General features: G+C 48.2%; 1 protein-coding gene across 11 annotated transcripts in view; it reads left to right on the forward strand.

The window, feature by feature from the left end:
- ZFHX3 (zinc finger homeobox 3) overlaps nucleotides 1-16,904 on the forward strand; it is a 327,850-nt gene extending 310,946 nt beyond the window's left edge. For 10 of the 11 annotated variants that reach the window (XM_075009156.1, XM_075009159.1, XM_075009155.1 and 7 more), the window contains one exon: nucleotides 14,694-16,904. In XM_075009156.1, the coding sequence (XP_074865257.1) occupies nucleotides 14,694-16,240 (1,547 nt within the window). In that variant the 3' untranslated portion in view covers nucleotides 16,241-16,904. The remainder of the gene's footprint in view (nucleotides 1-14,693) is intronic. The other variant, XR_012647534.1, reaches the window with a different exon arrangement.
- Nucleotides 16,905-17,236: the final 332 nt, after the last annotated feature.

Genomic DNA, 17,236 nt, shown 5'->3' on the forward strand with positions numbered 1-17,236 from the left:
AATTGATCTGAAAATATTTGCAATTTTTGAATCCTCTGCTTCCCACTTCAGGCACTCTTGACAGCAGACATCTGCCTTGCTGCTTCAGCCCCACTGGCAGCCTGCATCCCACAAGAGATGATCATGGCACTGGGTTTTCCTGCTGAAATCAGGAGTTAGGCTGTGTCTCCCCGGCAGTTAAACACCCGCCACTGGCCTGTGTCGACTAATGTGGACTGTAGGACTGTGCTATGGATGTTCAGCCTTGGGCATGTAGAATGGGGAGTTGGGGTGCAGGAGTCTGAGCCGTGACCTGGGCCAGCAGATTGGGGTGTGGGTTTAGGAGAGGGGTATGGGCGTAGGAGAGGATTCTGACCTGAAGAGAGGTGCAGGAGTTGTGATTGTGGCCAAGGGCAGGGGATAGAGGTGTAGGATTTGGCAGGAGGTATGGGTGCAGGAGCACAGGTGCTGAGGTGTAGGGTTGTGACGTAGAGTAGGAGTGCAGGAGTGGGGCAGAGGGTTGATGGGAGGAAAGGTTGGGGTGCTGGGTGCAGGCTCTGGCAAGGAGGCACTTACCTAGGTAGCTGTCAGCCAGCAGAAACAGCAGGTCCCTCGGGCAGGCTCCCTGACAACCCAGCTCCTGCTCACCACTCCCGGTGGACGACTGCAGGGTCATGTGCTTCTCTGAGTGCTGCTGGGAGTGTAGGAGAAGAGGCTTTGGGTGCTGCTCTAGCCTCCAGTACAATCTCACAGCACCCACTGAGTTGTGTAGGAGTGTGGGACAGACAGGGAGGTCAGCCAAGGCTCCCGCTGGGCTCTGGGCTGGATTTGCCGTCTCCCCCCACTTTTGCCCCACAGCCTGTCAGCTGCAGCAGGCCATCTGTGTTTTGATGCACTGTGAGCTGATGCCCAGGTGCCAGCTAAAGGTCCAGTGGGGCAAAAGGGGGTGATGCCGCACCAGCAGCTACGCTAAGCAGGCAGGGCAGGCTGGGTTCTTTGGTTTGTGTTTAGTTCGGGTACAGCAGCAAGAGGAAAATTACACTTAGAGGCTTTAACAATTACTTTTTATTTATACAAAGATGGAAACAATTTAACTAAGACAAATGATTAAAGTACAAGTTAGTACTCGTGGTTTTTAAAGGGGAAACAACACAATTGAACTTAAGAAAAGTTTTAGACAAACTAGCTAGCTTACACTAATACAATTAATGTGTACACAAGAAAGTCATGTTGCAGGTGTGATTTTCACCCCTGCCTCTTAGACCTGGTGGAACCAGAGTCTTTCCCTCAATTCCTATAGGAAAGAAGTGTAATACAGGTGTAATTCTTACCCCTGCCTTCTAGGTCCGGTGTGACCCAGAATCTTTCTCTCAGTCCCTCAGGAAGAAGTAGATACGAACCAGGCATCCCTGGTCTCGGGAGTTAATTCCAGACCTGGCCAGCAGGTGTAGGTGATTGAAACTCAAAGGGGGGTGGGCTGCCAAACCCTTTTATACCACTTTTGTCACGTAGGCTTCTTCCTGGTCTCAAGTGGCCAATCTGGAGGAATGTGTTTTGAACCCCAGGTTTCCCAGGGAAGGTGCAAGGCTCAATTTGCACCTGTGAATTGTGCACAATTGGGCACCTTTGGAGGTGATGGGCAGGGGTTCCCCATTCTTCCTGGGGAAGTGATCAGGCATGTCAATCACCGAGATCAGCCAGGAGGGCGGCCATTAGCTAGCCCATTCACTGTCTGGTTTTTGTGTATAGTAGAGAGGCTGGGCGAGACAGCACACCTGCGTTCCCAGGACATCCAAGGCTGCCTGTCTCCCCTGCTTGTTTCTCTCTCTGTCTCTCCCAGTGGCGGGAGGAGTAGAAGAAAAGGCCAAATGAGGGGTTCATGTCTGGCTACATGCGCCCATAGATTTCCAATGATAACCAGCATTTCAATTGTAATTAGCTTTCAGAATCCACACCACACCAAGACAAATAGGGCATTTGCACCTCTCTGAGAACTGCTTTCCCCAGTTCTTGACTGTATGCTGGTCGCTTTCCTTTGCTGCTGCTACAGTGTAAATAAGTAAGAAGCAGCTGGATCTTTCCTTCCAGGAATTGCCCAGTGCACAGAAGAGCCTCTGCTTTCTCAAGGCCAACCCTCTTGCTGTGATCCAGCTCATACAAAAAAAGACCTCTTGCCTCCTGGGCTGCCTTTCTCACAAGGAGACACAGCTTTAAGTCAGGGCTGTTTCTGGCTGGCTGCAGTATCTCTGGATTATGCATCAGTTTGCACACAGTTCACCTTCAAGGAGTTTGCATTTGTGAGGCTGGAATTACCCTGAACAGGGATTGGGCAAACATTTTGGCCTGAGAATTACATTCATGTATGGAAATGACATAGAGGGCAATGAATGCTCACAAAACTGGGGAGGGTGGTGCAGGCTTCAGCTGGGAGTGTGAGCTCTGGGTTGGGACTGGGGATGAGCAGTTTGGGTGCAGGAGGCAGTGGACTGAATGATACCGGCTTACTCCAGGCAGCTTCTGGAAGCAGCAATGTATTTTCCCCCTCCCCCACCCAGTGGGAAGCACATGGGGGAGTACCCGCCACATGGCCACACACTCCCCACAGCCCAGGAAGGGCTGGCATAACCTCTCTCTGCCCCTTCCCCCCTGCGCAGCCTCTTCCCCACCCCTGCTCTGCTTTTTCCCCGGCTCCCTCCCCCAAGTGATGCAGCCTGGGGGACTAATGGGACAGGAACACTAGGTACCCCACGCACACCAGCAGTGACAAGGGAAGTGGTACTCTCTCTGCTCCCTGGCCATGTCGCTCCACTTCCCACTGGTGAGTAGGGGGTGATCCCACCCTCTACTGAGTGGTGCACCAGGAGAGCAGAGCAAGCTGGGGCAGTGTTGCTCTACTTTCTCCACCACTGCCAGTTAATGCTGGGGGGCTGGACTCCTGCTGCAGGTGCCAGGCCCCCTGCTAGTCCCTCTGGATAGCAAGGGACTCTCCGTCTGCTGGCTTCTGGCCAGCCCCTTGTCCCTCCTGGCCACAGCATTGGGGACACATGTGCCCTTGTGTCTCCTTCCCCATGTATTGCCCCTGCCCCCCAGATCTTGTACAGAGCTTTAGGAGCTAGAGGATTGGTGTTTGATGTAGGGGCAGTGTACAGAGCCCCCTGACTGCCCCTACATGTAGGAGCCAGGGGGGTCATGCCAATGCTTCCAGGAGCCATGCAGAGCAGGACAAGCTCCACTTGCTAGTGGAAGCTCAAGGGCTAGAGTAAAATGGCTGATGGGATGAATATGGTCTGTGAGCTGCAGTTTGTCCAACCCTGGCCTGAACTAAGGGTCAGGTCCTACAGCACAAATCTGTGGGAAGGGTTGGATGAGCTGTAGGACCCCTGCAAATGTGGGCCCCACCTATGAGAAAATGTTGATTAGTAACAGAGAGAAAGCCATGCTAGTCTGTATACTATCAAAACAACAAAGCGGTAAAGTAGCACTTTAACAAAATAATTTATTGGGTGAGCTTTCGTGGGACAGACCCACTTCTTCAGACCATAGCCATACCAGAACAGACTCCATATTTAAGACACAGAGAACCAAAAATAGTAATCAAGGTTGACAAATCAGAAAAAAAATGATCAAGGTGAGCAAATCAGAGAGTAGAAGGGCGGGCTGGGAATGGTCAAGAATTAGATTAAGACAAGTATGCAGAAGAGCCCCCATTCTGACCCAGAAAATTCACATCCCAATTGAAATCACATGTTAATGTGTCAAATTTGAATATAAAAGAGAGTTCAGCAGCCTCTCTTTCCAAAGTAAGTTAGTCACAGAATCACGGGCACATTCTCATGTTCCTCAATTAACATCAGATGTACCAACAATGCCCAGATGTTTTGTATATTGGACAGCCTTCAAACTCTCTTAGACAAAGAGTTAATGGGCACAAAACAGACATAAAAACACTCCTGGTCCACAAACCTGTTAGTCGGCATTTTAATGGAGTGGGCCATTCTGTTAATGACTTAAGAGTTTGCATCTTACTGAAGAGGAATTGAAGAAGTGGGTCTGTCCCACGAAAGCTCATCACCTAATACATTATTTTGTTAGTCTTTAAAGTGCTACTTTACTGCTTTTTTGTTTATGAGAAAATGTGTTCGTTTTAGTTCCCCTCATGGCCTTCAGGAGCTTGTGTGCTAATGGCAGTGGACATCACTCATGCATCTCACCCTTTCCACAACACTCCCTGTGCCATAGCTGTTACCAACTGGGGAGTGAAGATTCACAGCCGCGAATACTATATTGTTACTGGTCAGAGAATACTATGAATACATCGTACATGTACCTACATAGAACACTAGAACTGGCAGGGACCTTGAGAAGCCATTAAGTTCAGTCCCCTGCCCTCAGGGCAGGACCAAACACCATGTAGTCCTTCCCTATGAGATATTTATCTATCCTGTTCTTGAATATCTTCAGTGATGGAGATTCTACAAGCTGCCTAGGCAATTTATTCCAATGTTTGATCACCCTGATAGTTACAATTTTTTTTTTTTTTAATATCCAATCTAAACGTTCCTTGCTGCAATTTAAGCCCATTGCTTGTCCTATATTCAGAGGCCATGGAGAACAATTTTTCTCCCTCCTCCTTTTAGGTACTTGACAGCTTCTATCACGACCCCTCTCAGCCTTCTCTTTTCCAAATGAAACAAACTGAGTTCTATTAATCTTCTCTCCTAGGTCATGTTTTCTAGACCTTTAATCATTTAAAGGACCCGTCTCCAAGTTCTCTGTTTTTCCTAAAACATTGCTCCCAGAACTGGACACTGTACTCCAGCTGAGCCCGAATCAGCGCCGCATAGAGCAGAAGAATGACCTCTTGTGTCTTGCTAACAACACTCCTGTTAATGATGCATCCCAAATGTTTGCCTTTTTTTTTTCAGCAGATCAGTGTTGCCTCATACTCCGCTTGTGGTCCGCTGTGACCCCTAGATCCCTTTCTGCAGTACTCCTTCCTAGGGAGTCGCTTCACGTTTTGTATGTATGAAACCGATTTTCCCTCCCAAAGTGCAGTATTCTGCATTTGTCCTTATTGAGCTTCATCCTAGTTTCCTCAGACCACTTCTACAGTTTTTCTGATCATTTTGAATTCTGACTCTGTCCTCAAAAGCACTTGCAACCCCTCCCAGCTTGGTACCATCTGCAGACTTGGTAAGTGTACTTTCTGTGCCAAGATCTAAACCGTTCATTAAGATATTAAACAGAACTGGCCCCAAAACTGACCCCTGGAGAACCCCACTTGTTATTTCCTTCCATCATGACTGTGAACCATTAATAACTACTCTCTGTTAATGGTTATCCAACCAGTTATGCAGCCACCTGATACTAACCCCATTTAAGTTGCATTTCCCTAGTTTAATGCTAAGAAGGTTTTGTGATATTGTATCAAATACTTTAGTAAGTCTAGGTGTACCATGTCCATTGCTTCCCCTTATTCATATGGCTTGGTATCCTTTCAAAGAAAACAATCGAGCTGGTTTGACATGGTTTGTTCCTGACAAATCTATGTTGACTGTTACCTATTGCCTTACTATCTTCCAGATGTTTGCAGATGTATTCCTTACTTATTTGCTCCATGATCTTCCCTGGCACTGAAGTTAAGCTGACTGGTCTGTAATTTCCTAGGTTATCCTTGTTTCCCTTTTAATAAATGGGCACTATATTTGCCCTTTTCCAGTCTTCTGGAATCTCTCCCAGCTTCAGTGACTTTTCAAAAATCATAGCAAGTGGCTCAGATACCTCCTCTATCAGCTCCTTGCATATTCTAGGATGCATTTCATCAGGCCCTCGTGACTTGAAGTCCTCCAGCTTTTTCTAAGTAGTTTTTAACTTTGTCATCCCTTCTGCTGGAAAGACTAGCCAGCTTCATGTTCCACTATTAAGCTATCTCCTTGTTGAGGATACATTGGGGTGAATTTACTTCCACCCAAAATACTAAATGCTCACCTTAGGAAAATATCTAAATAACACATACATTTTGCAACTACATCAAGGTTACAGGCCCAAAGCCTACCATATTGGAGAATCATAGAATCATAGAAGAGTAGGACTGGAAGGGACCTCGAGAGGCCATCGAGTCCAGCCCCCTGCCCTCATGGCAGGACCAAGCATTTTCTAGACCATCCCTGAAAGCCATCTATCTAACCTCTTCTTAAATAGCTCCAGTGATGGAGATCCTACCACCTCCCTTGGCAATTCGTTCCAGTGTTTGATCACCCTGACAGTTAGGAACTTTTTCCTAATGTCCAACCTGAACCTCCCCTGCTGCAATTTCAGTCCATTGCCTCTTGTTCTATCCTCAGAGGCAAGGAAGAACAAGTTCCCTCCCTCTGCCTTATGACACCCTTTTAAATACCTGAAAACTGCTATCATGTCCCCCTTCAATCTTCTCTTTTCCAAACTAAGCAAGCCCAATTCTTTCAGCCTTTCTTCATAGGTCATGTTCTCTAGACCTTTGATCATTCTTGTTGATGCACAGGCAACATTAGAGGCTTATGGTTCCATAAGCTTTTACTAAATACAAACAAAAGAATTTAGAAACACAGCCGGTGAAGTTCTTTCTTATAGCTGTACCTGACTCTCCCTAATGGAGAAGGAGTTAAACAAAGCTGATAATGTCTGATATTCAGACTTGTTTGCTTGACACTGGCACTTCCCCTTCTAGTCTTGAGCCTTTTGTCCCAAGGAACAGCTGCTGCTTGTGCAGCTTATAGAAAAAGTATTTAACAGAAACATCATGTCTTAGTCTCTTGGGTCCTATGACAGACATTCAGAGAGGCAACTCGCTACTGTGGATTTTCAGTTCTTTGGAAGAAATTGAAACAGCTTCCTTTGCTACCTAGTAAACTCTAGTTATGCCTGCTTCTTAAATTGACTTTGACTGACAAACCTGTCCAATTAAGGGAAGCTTGTAAGAGAAAGGGAATGTGGGGTTACTGGTTTCCTCTGAGGCCTTCTTTGCATTAGACTTTCCTCCTCACCCCTCTTCACATTCTCCACCAGTTTTAGTAACACGGGTTAAAAGCCAGCAACTGCTACCACGACGTCTACGCATTTTTTACCATCAGTGGAGTTGCACCTTTGGGAAATTTCAGGGGGCAAAACCTGGTGTCCACAAGGTCCTTGGAACAAGCTCCCCAAGTCGTTGTCTTTCTGCTTCCCCAAAGTCTGACCTTCCTAGTTTGTGTTCCAGTCAGGACACAAATCAGACCAAGATGCCAAAGTACAACTTTTTATAGGCCTTGGGAAGTGATTATAGCTAACTGCTATTGCACATCCAAGGAATGACCCATAAGTACGACGCACCTGGGAAGAGAAATGGGATCTCCTTTGCAGGAACAGTTCCAGTTTGGGAAGCACAGCTGTGTCTAGGAAAGGTTTGGTAAAAGTATGCAACAGAGATGAATGAATAATTTATTCAATGTACTTTTGCCTTTTGTTCATTTGTAGTTTGTCCACAAATGGATGGTACGGTTCTCTCCAATTATTTTCTGGTGAAAGTATCTGGCAAATTTTGTGTACTCTGTCTTGTTGTTATATCTTTGTTGTTTAATTGTGATACATTGCAACAGGCACATAGTATTGTTTCTCTTCCCTCCATGGAGGCATGTAACTTTTATATTTAGATAAACGTTCACAAATCTCCTTCCTGCAGGTTTGCACACTGGTAAAAATTAACCTTGTGAAAGTTGACAGCGTGGCAAGAAAGAGCTGTGACACAAGCAAATGTCCTTAGATCTTGACTTAATATTTGTCCAGGTCTAGCATTTAGTGTAGGAAACCATGTGTAAGAATGTAGGATCTGCCAATCCGGATAAGCCAGAGGTCTTTCTGTCTAGTACCCTGTCACCAACAGCGGCCAGTACCAACTACTTCAAGGGAAGGTGCAAGATACCTGCAATTGGCAATGACAGAAGAAACTGCTCTTAGGAATGACTCTCCTAATCCTCATTAGTTAGAGGTTGTTTATGCAACCGTCTCTCAGTAGGGAACTCTCCTTGTGTTTATAAAATGGTATTTCCTAGTTGATGTGGGACATGAATTTGAATGCAGTTAGAGTTAGCTGTGGTGTTAGAGGGGATAACTTTCAGATAGGCTGCTTGTCTGCCACCAAAACAGGAAATGGAAAATGACCTCGTGCTTTGAAAAAAACAAACCAGCAGTCATGTAGCACTTTAAAGACTAACAAAATAATTTATTAGGTGATGAGCTTTTGTGGGACAGACCCACTTCTTCATGTCTATAGCATTTCCAGTACAGACGGACAGTTATATAGTCATGCTTTGAGGTGACTGGGCCCAGCTTTTGGTTGGGGCAGAGGATAAGAACAGTGTGTACTGACCAGGGCAGAGCCATTCATTAGAATGCTCCAGCTGTGTCATAGAATAATAGAACAATAGAGCTGGAAGAGACCTAAAAAAGACATCAAGTCCAGCCCCCTGCTCTAAGCAGGACCAAACCCATCCGATCAGCCCCACCAGGGCTTTGTCGAGGCAAGACTTTAACACCTCCAGGGATGGAGACTCCACTACTTCCCTGGATAGACCATTCCAATGCTTCACCACCCTCCTAGTGGAAAAATATCAGAGGGGTAGCCGTGTTAGTCTGGATCTGTAGAGCAACGAAGGGTCCTGTGGCACCTTATAGACTAACAGAAAAGTGGAAAAAGTGTTTCCTAATGTTCAACCTGGACCTTTCCAACCACAACTTGAGACCATTGTTCCGTGTTCTGCCATCCGTGACCACTATGAACAGCCTCTCTCCAGCTTCTTTGCAGCCTCCCTTCAGTAAGTTGAAGGCTGTTATCAAGTCCCCTCTCAGTCTTCTCTTCTGCAGACTAAATAGTCCCAATTCCCTCAACCTTTCTTCATAAGTCATATGCTCCAGCCCGCTAATTATTTTGGTCGCCCTCCGCTGGACCCTCTCCAGTGTATCCACATCCTTCATATAACTGTGGGCCCAGAACTGGACACACTACTCCAGATGCGGCCTCACCAAAGCCGAATAAAGAGGAATAATCACTTCTCTGGATCTACTGGCAACACTCCTCTTGATGCAACCTAATATGCCATTAGCTTTCCTGGCTACAATGGCACAGTTAACTCATGTCCAGCTTCTTGTCCACTACAACTCCCAGGTCCTTTTCTGCAAAACTAACATAAGAACATAAGAATGGCCATACTGGGTCAGACCAAAGGTCCATCCAGCCCAGTATCCCATCTGCCGACAGTGGCCAATGCCAGGTGCCCCAGAGAAGGAGAACAGAAGACAATGATCAAGTGATTTATCTCCTGCCATCCATCTCCTGCCCTTGTACTGAAGGCTAGGGCACCATACTTTACCCCTGGCTAATAGCCATTTATGGACCTAACCTGCAAAAATTTATCGAGCTCTTTTTTAAACCCTAATAGAGTCCTGGCCTTCACAGCCTCCTCCGGCAAGGAGTTCCACAGGTTGACTGTACGCTGTGTGAAGAAAAATTTCCTTGTATTAGTTTTGAACCTACTACCCATCAATTTCATTTGGTGTCCCCTAGTTCTTGTATTATGGGAAAAGGTAAATAATTTTTCTATATTCACTTTCTCCACACCATTCATGATTTTATATACCTCTATCATATCGCCCCTCAATCGCCTCTTTTCCAGACTGAAAAGTCCCAGTCTCTCTAGCCTCTCCCCATATGGGACCCGTTCCAAACCCCTAATCATCTTAGTCGCCCTTTTCTGAACCTTTTCTAATGCCAATATAACTTTTTTGAGGTGAGGAGACCACATCTGCACACAGTACTCAAGATGTGGGCGTACCATAGTTTTATATAGGGGAAGTATGATATCTTTTGTCTTATTAGCGATCCCTTTTTTAATAATTCCTAACATCCTATTTGCTTTACTAACTGCCGCTGCACACTGCGTGGATGTCTTCAGAGAACTATCCACTATAACTCCAAGATCCCTTTCCTGATCTGTCGTAGCTAAATTTGACCCCATCATGTTGTACGTGTAATTTGGGTTACTTTTTCCAATGTGCATTACCTTACACTTACCCACATTAAATTTCATTTGCCATTTTGCTGCCCAATCACTAAGTTTGCTGAGATCTTTTTGTAGTTCTTCACAATCCCTTTTGGTTTTGACTGTCCTGAACAACTTGGTGTCATCTGCAAACTTTGCCACCTCACTGCTTACCTCATTTTCTAGATCATTGAGGAACAAGTTGAACAGGATCGGTCCCAGGACTGACCCCTGGGGAACACCGCTAGTTACCCCCCTCCATTGTGAAAATTTACCATTTATTCCAACCCTTTGTTTTCTGTCTTTTAACCAATTCCCGATCCATGAAAGGATCTTTCCTCCTATCCCGTGATCGCCTAATTTACATAAAAGCCTTTGGTGTGGGACCGTGTCAAAGGCTTTCTGGAAATCTAGGTATATTATGTCCACTGGGTGCCCCTTGTCCGCATGTTTATTAACCCCTTCAAAGAATTCTAATAGATTAGTTAGACACGACTTTCCTCTGCAGAAACCATGCTGACTTTTGCCCAACAATTTGTGCTCTTCTACATGCTACTACCGAGCCAGTCGGACCCCAGCCTGTAACAATGCTTGGGATTCTTCCGGCCCAAGTGCAGAACTCTGCACTTGTCCTTATTGAACCTCATCAGATTTCTGGCAGCCCAGTCTTCCAATTTTTCTAAGTCAGTCTGGACCCTGTCCCTACCCTCCAGCATATCTACCTCTCCCCCCAGCTTAGTGTCATCTGCGAACTTGCTGAGGGTGCTAACCAACCGCTCATCCAGGTCATTGATAAATATGTTGAACAGAACAGGGCCCACAACCGAACCTTGGGGCACTCCACTAGAAACCGACCGCCATCCCCACATCAAGACGTTGATCACTACCCGCTGGGCCCAACCTGCTAGCCAGCTTTCTGTCCATCTTACCATCCATTTATCCAATCCACATTCCTTTAACTTCCTGACAAGAATATTGTGGGACACCATTGCCGAAAGAGTTACCTCACTCAGTCGTTGATGGCTGATTAATTACTTGCTCTTTTGGCTGTTGTGATACTGGGAACTTGTGCAGTATCATCACCAGAATGTATAGTAGCCAGTTTGGTTGCACCACATTCCTGAAGGTCTCATCACAACATAATCTTTCATTCAAGATTAAGCTTTAATTCCTGGAGGCTCCAGGACAATCCTGGCGGTTTGGTAACTGTACCATAAAGGTGTCTCTTGTGCTTAGTCCACAGCCACTTGTGTATGTCTTTTTGTATGTTAAAACCTCTTCCCTGGGGTTAATTACTTCTGTTCATACAAATCAGTTTCTAAACGGAGGCATGCCCAGGTCAGAGGCAGCTGTGTGGTCAATGGTTATCGCTCAGAAAGGCCAGCAAGTAGAAGAGCAGGGATGTGAGGTGTGGGTGTACTCGACAGCCAGCGTGGGCTCTCAGGGCTCAGGCTGCAGGGCTGTTCCATTGCTGTTGCGATGTCCTAGGTTTGGGTGGGAGCCTGGCAGGGTGGGAAGGTCCCAGAACTCATGCTCCAGCCAAGCCCAGAACATCTGCACAGCTGTGGAACAGTCCCATAGGCCAAGCTATGCAGGCCTGAGTTAGCTGGCATGAGCCAGCCACAGACTTTTCTTTGCTGTATAGACCAAGGATGGGCAATAGTTTCTGATGGGCTGGGGGCAAGATTTCAGCAAGTAGTCAAGGGCAGCATTTTTCTATGGAGGGAGTGCAAGGTTTGAAAGGAAGGTTTATTGCAGAGGGAACTTGGGGAGAGGATTGGGGTTTAGGAGAAGGTGTGGGGTCCTGGGAGGGAGTTGTGAACTGGGGCGAGGGATTGGGGTGCAGGATCCAGGAGGGAGTATGGGGGTAGGAGAGGGTTCTGACCTGGCTAAGGGATGTAGGAAGAGGTGCAGAGTCTGGGAGGGAGTTGTGAATTGGGGCAAGAGGCAGGAATGCAGAGAGTTTGGTGGTGATCTAGGTCAGGGAGTTGGAGTGTGGGAGGGGCTGGGTTGCCAGAGGCAGGCTCTGGCCAGGAGACACTTAACCTACACAGTTCGTGGCCTGCAAACCAGTGGGACCCCGAGGCAGGCTCTAAGCCCACTGAAGCTCCAGACTGCTTAAAACAGCTGATGGCTCTTTCTAGGTGCCTCTAGTGCCACATGCCCCTTGGGGGTTGGGGCACCTGGAGAGACTTTGTGCTCTGCACAGGCCCTCCAGCCCAGTCAATGCAGCTCCCATTGGCTGGTTTCCAGTGGCACTTCAAGCCTGGGGCTGTGGCAGGCAGAGTGCCTGTCTCACAGTCCCATCAGGACGGCCACAGGCCAGTTCAAAAGGGTTGTCGAGCCAGATCACACTGACCTCTGTTCTGCATAGACCACTCAAGCTTGTTTGCCCTGGGTGTAGCAGGCACTGTACAGGCACCGAAGAGGGCCCAGCCCCAAACAGTTTTGGCTGAGTTTTTGCAAGCTGCTTACTGCTGATGGGTCACTGAAATGCCAGGTGTCTTTGAGGCTTTATGCCTTACACTCTAAAAAGCTGCACCCTGGCACTACCACAGGAGAAGACAGTATGGCATGGAGCAGCAGAGACTTCCCCTGTCTGCCACTGAGCACCGGCACCTTCCCAGGGTGGGAGCACAGTCATTGGTTTTCCCTGGCTGAAGCTGAGAGCTTTCTAGCCCTTACAATCTGCTGTGTACGCAATTCCTTGGTCAGCTTCCTGATCTGGGGTCGGGCTGCCCGACTGCCTAAGGGAGGTGTTGGCTAGCGAAAGGCTTGCAGGTTGCTGGCTCTTGCCCATCTAGCAGGGATGTGCAAAGTTGGGAGCATGACATGTTGTCAGGGGGGCACAGCACTGTTGCCCCCCCCCCGCAGGGCTTCCACTGCCTCCCCAGCCTTCTGCTTTCTCCCCTGCAGCCTCTGCCACTGCCATCACTAAGGGAACACGCCCTCGTCTCCTCCCGCCACCAGGCCAACCAGAATATGCAGAGGCCCTGAACCCAGCAGCAGGGCCAAACTGCCAAGTCCCCAGCTTGGTAAGGCAGCTACGTTGGTCCCTGCGGCCTGTGTCATGCTGGTACTCAGGAGTCCCTCGAGAGGCTGGTGTGGAGCAAGTGCTGCCTGTGAGGGTGCAAGGTCACCTTTAGACTGGTGCCACTTGTGCCCATCAACACAGGGCAGCCCAGGGCCACCACCTCCCTGCTCCAAGGCAACGCCAAATTCCATGGCGGGCAGTGCCTAAGAGCAACTGAGCCCCCAGGGTCCTCCCTTTGAGACATCCCCCTGAACATTGCTCCTCCTTTGGGGTACCCCGTGGGGACCCCCAACACCCCCTTCCTGAGTGTCCCCCATATCCCTTCCTGTGGTTCTCTCACAGGTTGGGGGAGCCCAGCTAATTGCCAGGCCAAAAATTGGGGCACAGTGTAAAAAATGTGTCCATCCTTGATCTAAAGCAGATTCCCAGCTGTCTTCCCGATACCCCTCAATCACTGGCTTTTTCACATGCTTTTCCAGTCCTGTGGCTGGGCACAACAAACATCACTTTGGAGCTAACGTGTTTAGTGTTCAGTGCAAGTGCTTATTCCTTTCCACTCTTCTCCCTGGCTGCTCTGTCTATGACTCCTTGGACACCCTCCAGCAGTTCCTAAATAATAGATTATGGCAGATGTTCATCTGTCCTGGCCAAATAAGGGACATTCCAAGTGTCTGTAGTATTACGGGGATTCTACACTTCAAATCCCTGTCAACGTTGTGCAACCCTCGGGAGATGGATTTTGCCAAGCTAAGAAAAGGGTGTGGACAGGAGGTCTTGCACTGGCTAGAGGGGATACAAGGAAGGGAGAGCTTCTCTTTGGGCACCTGTCTAACCCACCCTTTGGCTTTCCCCTCCTCTCTTGCTCTGCACCACTCCTTCCCTTCCCCTTCTGCCCCTCCTCCATTCACTCCTGCTATTTGTCGTTTTAGACAAAAGTATTTTAAAATACATTTATTTTCATTAGCAGAACAACAGTTGCAGCTTTATTGTAGTCTATCCCTCCCGCATCAGTGGTGCTGTCCCTAGCAGAATTCTGCCAACTCCGCACTGCCTCCATAGCTGACAGAACCCTGCTTATATCCAGTCAGGCCTGGGCAGTCAAGCCCACTGCTGTGATGTGGCATGGGAAGCTGCTAGGTCTCCAGTGCCAGGGATTAGGCAGCTGGTGAGGCAAACAGCCCTGTCACCGGGAACCCGGCTAGATGAACTTGTTATTCTGAGGAGTTCAGCTGGCCTGTAGTTTTTGAGTGCCTGATTGTCCTTCCTGTACACACTCGGAGACGCAGGGCAGTGCTTGTATCGCCATTGAGCAGAGGGGACCCCAGGCACAGCGAAGCCAAGTGACCTTGTACAAAGCCCCAGAGGGAATTTGGCTGATCAGGGAGCTGAGCCCAGGTCTCTGGCAGCCCGTGCTAGCTCCCTGGCCTCATGCTTCTCAAGCACAGGGTAGGTTACAAGGGTCAGAGCTGCCCCTTACAGCCTGGCTCCCAGCTGGGCAACTGGTTTCAGGCTTGCCCTGCCGTGCTCTGCGATAATGCTGCAGGGGTGCAGCCCTGCTCAGCTGCAGCCCGTTAGGCCTGTGTAGACCTGCAAGGTGCTGAGTGATTTTATTGTTGCTTCCCCTGTAGCTTTAACTTCTCCAAAACCCAACCTGATGGGCCTGCCCAGCACAAGCGTCCCTTCACCTGGCCTTCCCACCTCTGGATTACCAAATAAACAGCCCTCTGCCGCACTGAGCTCCCCAACTCCAGCACAAGCCACGGCGGCCCTGGTCCCACAGCAGCCGCAGCAGCGCAAGGATAAGGACAGTGAGAAGATGAAGGAGAAGGAGAAGGCGCCAAAAGGGAAAGGGGATTCCCTACCAGGGCCCAAAAAGGAGAAGGGAGAGGCGCCCGCTGTGACCCTTTCAGCCCCCCTGCCTGCCATGGAGTATGCGGTGGAGCCTGCCCAGCTTCAGGCCCTGCAGGCTGCCTTGAATTCAGACCCAACAGCCTTGCTCACAAGCCAGTTCCTTCCCTACTTTGTCCCAGGCTTTTCCCCCTATTATGCCCCTCAGATTCCTGGGGCCTTGCAGAGTGGGTACCTGCAGCCCATGTACGGCATGGAAGGCCTGTTCCCTTACAGCCCTGCTCTGTCACAGGCTCTGCTAGGCCTGTCCCCTAGCTCCTTGCTGCAGCAGTACCAGCAATATCAGCAGAGTCTGCAGGAGGCATTGCAACAACAGCAGCAGCAGCAGAGGCAAGTGCAGCAGCAGCAGCAGCAGCAGAAAGTGCAGCAGCAGCAACAGTCCAAAGGAAGCCAAACCCCAGTCCCCCCGGGGGCTGCCACCCCGGACAAAGACCCTGCCAAAGAATCCCCCAAACAAGAAGAGCAGAAAAATGCACCCCATGAGGTGTCCCCGCTCCTGCCCAAACCCCAAGAAGAGCCCGAAACAGAAAGCAAAAGTGCAGACTCCCTGTGTGAGCCCTTCATTGTTCCAAAGGTGCAGTACAAGCTGGTCTGCCGCAAGTGCCAGGCGGGCTTCAGCGACCAAGAGGCAGCCAGCAACCACCTGAAGTCCCTCTGCTTCTTCGGCCAGTCTGTGGTGAATTTGCAAGAGATGGTGCTTCATGTGCCCACTGGCAGCAGCGGCAAGGGCAGCAGCTCATACCAGTGTGTGGCGTGCGAGAGCACAGTGTGTGGGGACGAAGCCCTGAGTCAGCATCTCGAGTCAGCCCCTCACAAACACCGAACAATCACAAGAGCAGCAAGAAACGCCAAAGAGCACCCCAGTCTATTACCTCACTCTGCCTGCCTCCCTGATCCTAGCACCGCATCTACCTCGCAGTCTGCCGCTCACTCAAACGACAGCCCCCAAGGCCCTCTGTCCTCCTCGTCAGCTTCCCCCCACGCCTCCAGAAAGTCTTGGCCTCAAGTGGTCTCCCAGGCTCCACTTGGGAAGCCGCCTCCTCCTTCTTTTCCTCCTCTCTCCTCATCTTCAACGGTTACCTCAAGTTCATGCAGCACCTCAGGGGTTCAGCCCTCGATGCCAACAGACGACTATTCGGAGGAGTCTGACACGGATCTTAGCCAAAAGTCAGATGGACCGGCTAGCCCGGGGGAGGGGCCTAAAGACCCCAGCTGCCCGAAGGACAGTGGTCTAACTAGCGTAGGAATGGACACCTTCAGATTGTAAGCTTTGAAGATGAACAATACAAAAATGAATTTAAATAAAAAAATTAATAACAAACCAATTTCAAAAATAGACTAACTGCAATTCCAAAGCTTCGAACCAAAAAAAGAAAAAGAAAAAAGAAAAAGTGGGGGTTGTTTTCCCATATAACAGTGCCGGTGGGTTTTACATATTTTCTCTTTTAATTAAAAATAATCTCTGACATTTGTCCTTTTGAAGGTCCTGTTGATCTGGCAGACAAAAGTCCATATGGCGTCCTTAATGTCTCTGGAACTTAAACCCCTTGTATATTGCCCATGTCCAATAATCCCCCCCGCCCCCCCATTGATAGCACAGCAGAGGCCGGCATGCACTGTATGGGAAAGCAACCCACCGGGCTACAGTTTTAAATTTCTTGCTATCTTAGCGTTCAGATACCAATGGCTTGCTAAAAGAAAAAAGAAATGTAATGTCTTTTTATTCTCAGGTCAATCGCTCACACTTTGTTCTGTTTTCAGAATCATTGTTTATATATATATATATATATGTGTGTGTGTGAGTGTGTGTGTGTGTGTGTGTGTGTGTGTGTGTGTGTATATATATATATAAAATTTTTGTTCGCTTTTTTTTTTGGTTTTTTTTTTTTTTTTTTTTTGTTCCAGAAAAGAATTGTATTTTGTTGGGTTTGGCAAGGTGGGTTGTTTTGGGTTTTGGGGGGGCGGTGTTGTTTGGGGGGTTTTTGTTTATTTTTGTTTTGTTTTGTTTTAATTTAAAATGGGCAGAAAGTATTCAAGAGAAAATGTGAACCGCTTTAACTTTCTGGGGATTTCAAGGGTAGCTTTTCTGCTGAAGCCAATTTCAAGGGGAAAAAATTAAGCACTCCCACTTTTCAGAAAAAAAAAAAAGTGTTGAGGTCTTGTATCTTAAAAATACATTTTAACCCAACTGACTTTCTGTATTTGATAGATATGACCATTTTTGGTGTTGAGTAGATTGTTGCATTGGAAATGAACTGAAGCA

The sequence above is a fragment of the Carettochelys insculpta genome, chromosome 14, assembly GCF_033958435.1.
Source record: "Carettochelys insculpta isolate YL-2023 chromosome 14, ASM3395843v1, whole genome shotgun sequence".
NCBI classification, from domain to species: Eukaryota; Metazoa; Chordata; order Testudines; family Carettochelyidae; genus Carettochelys; species Carettochelys insculpta.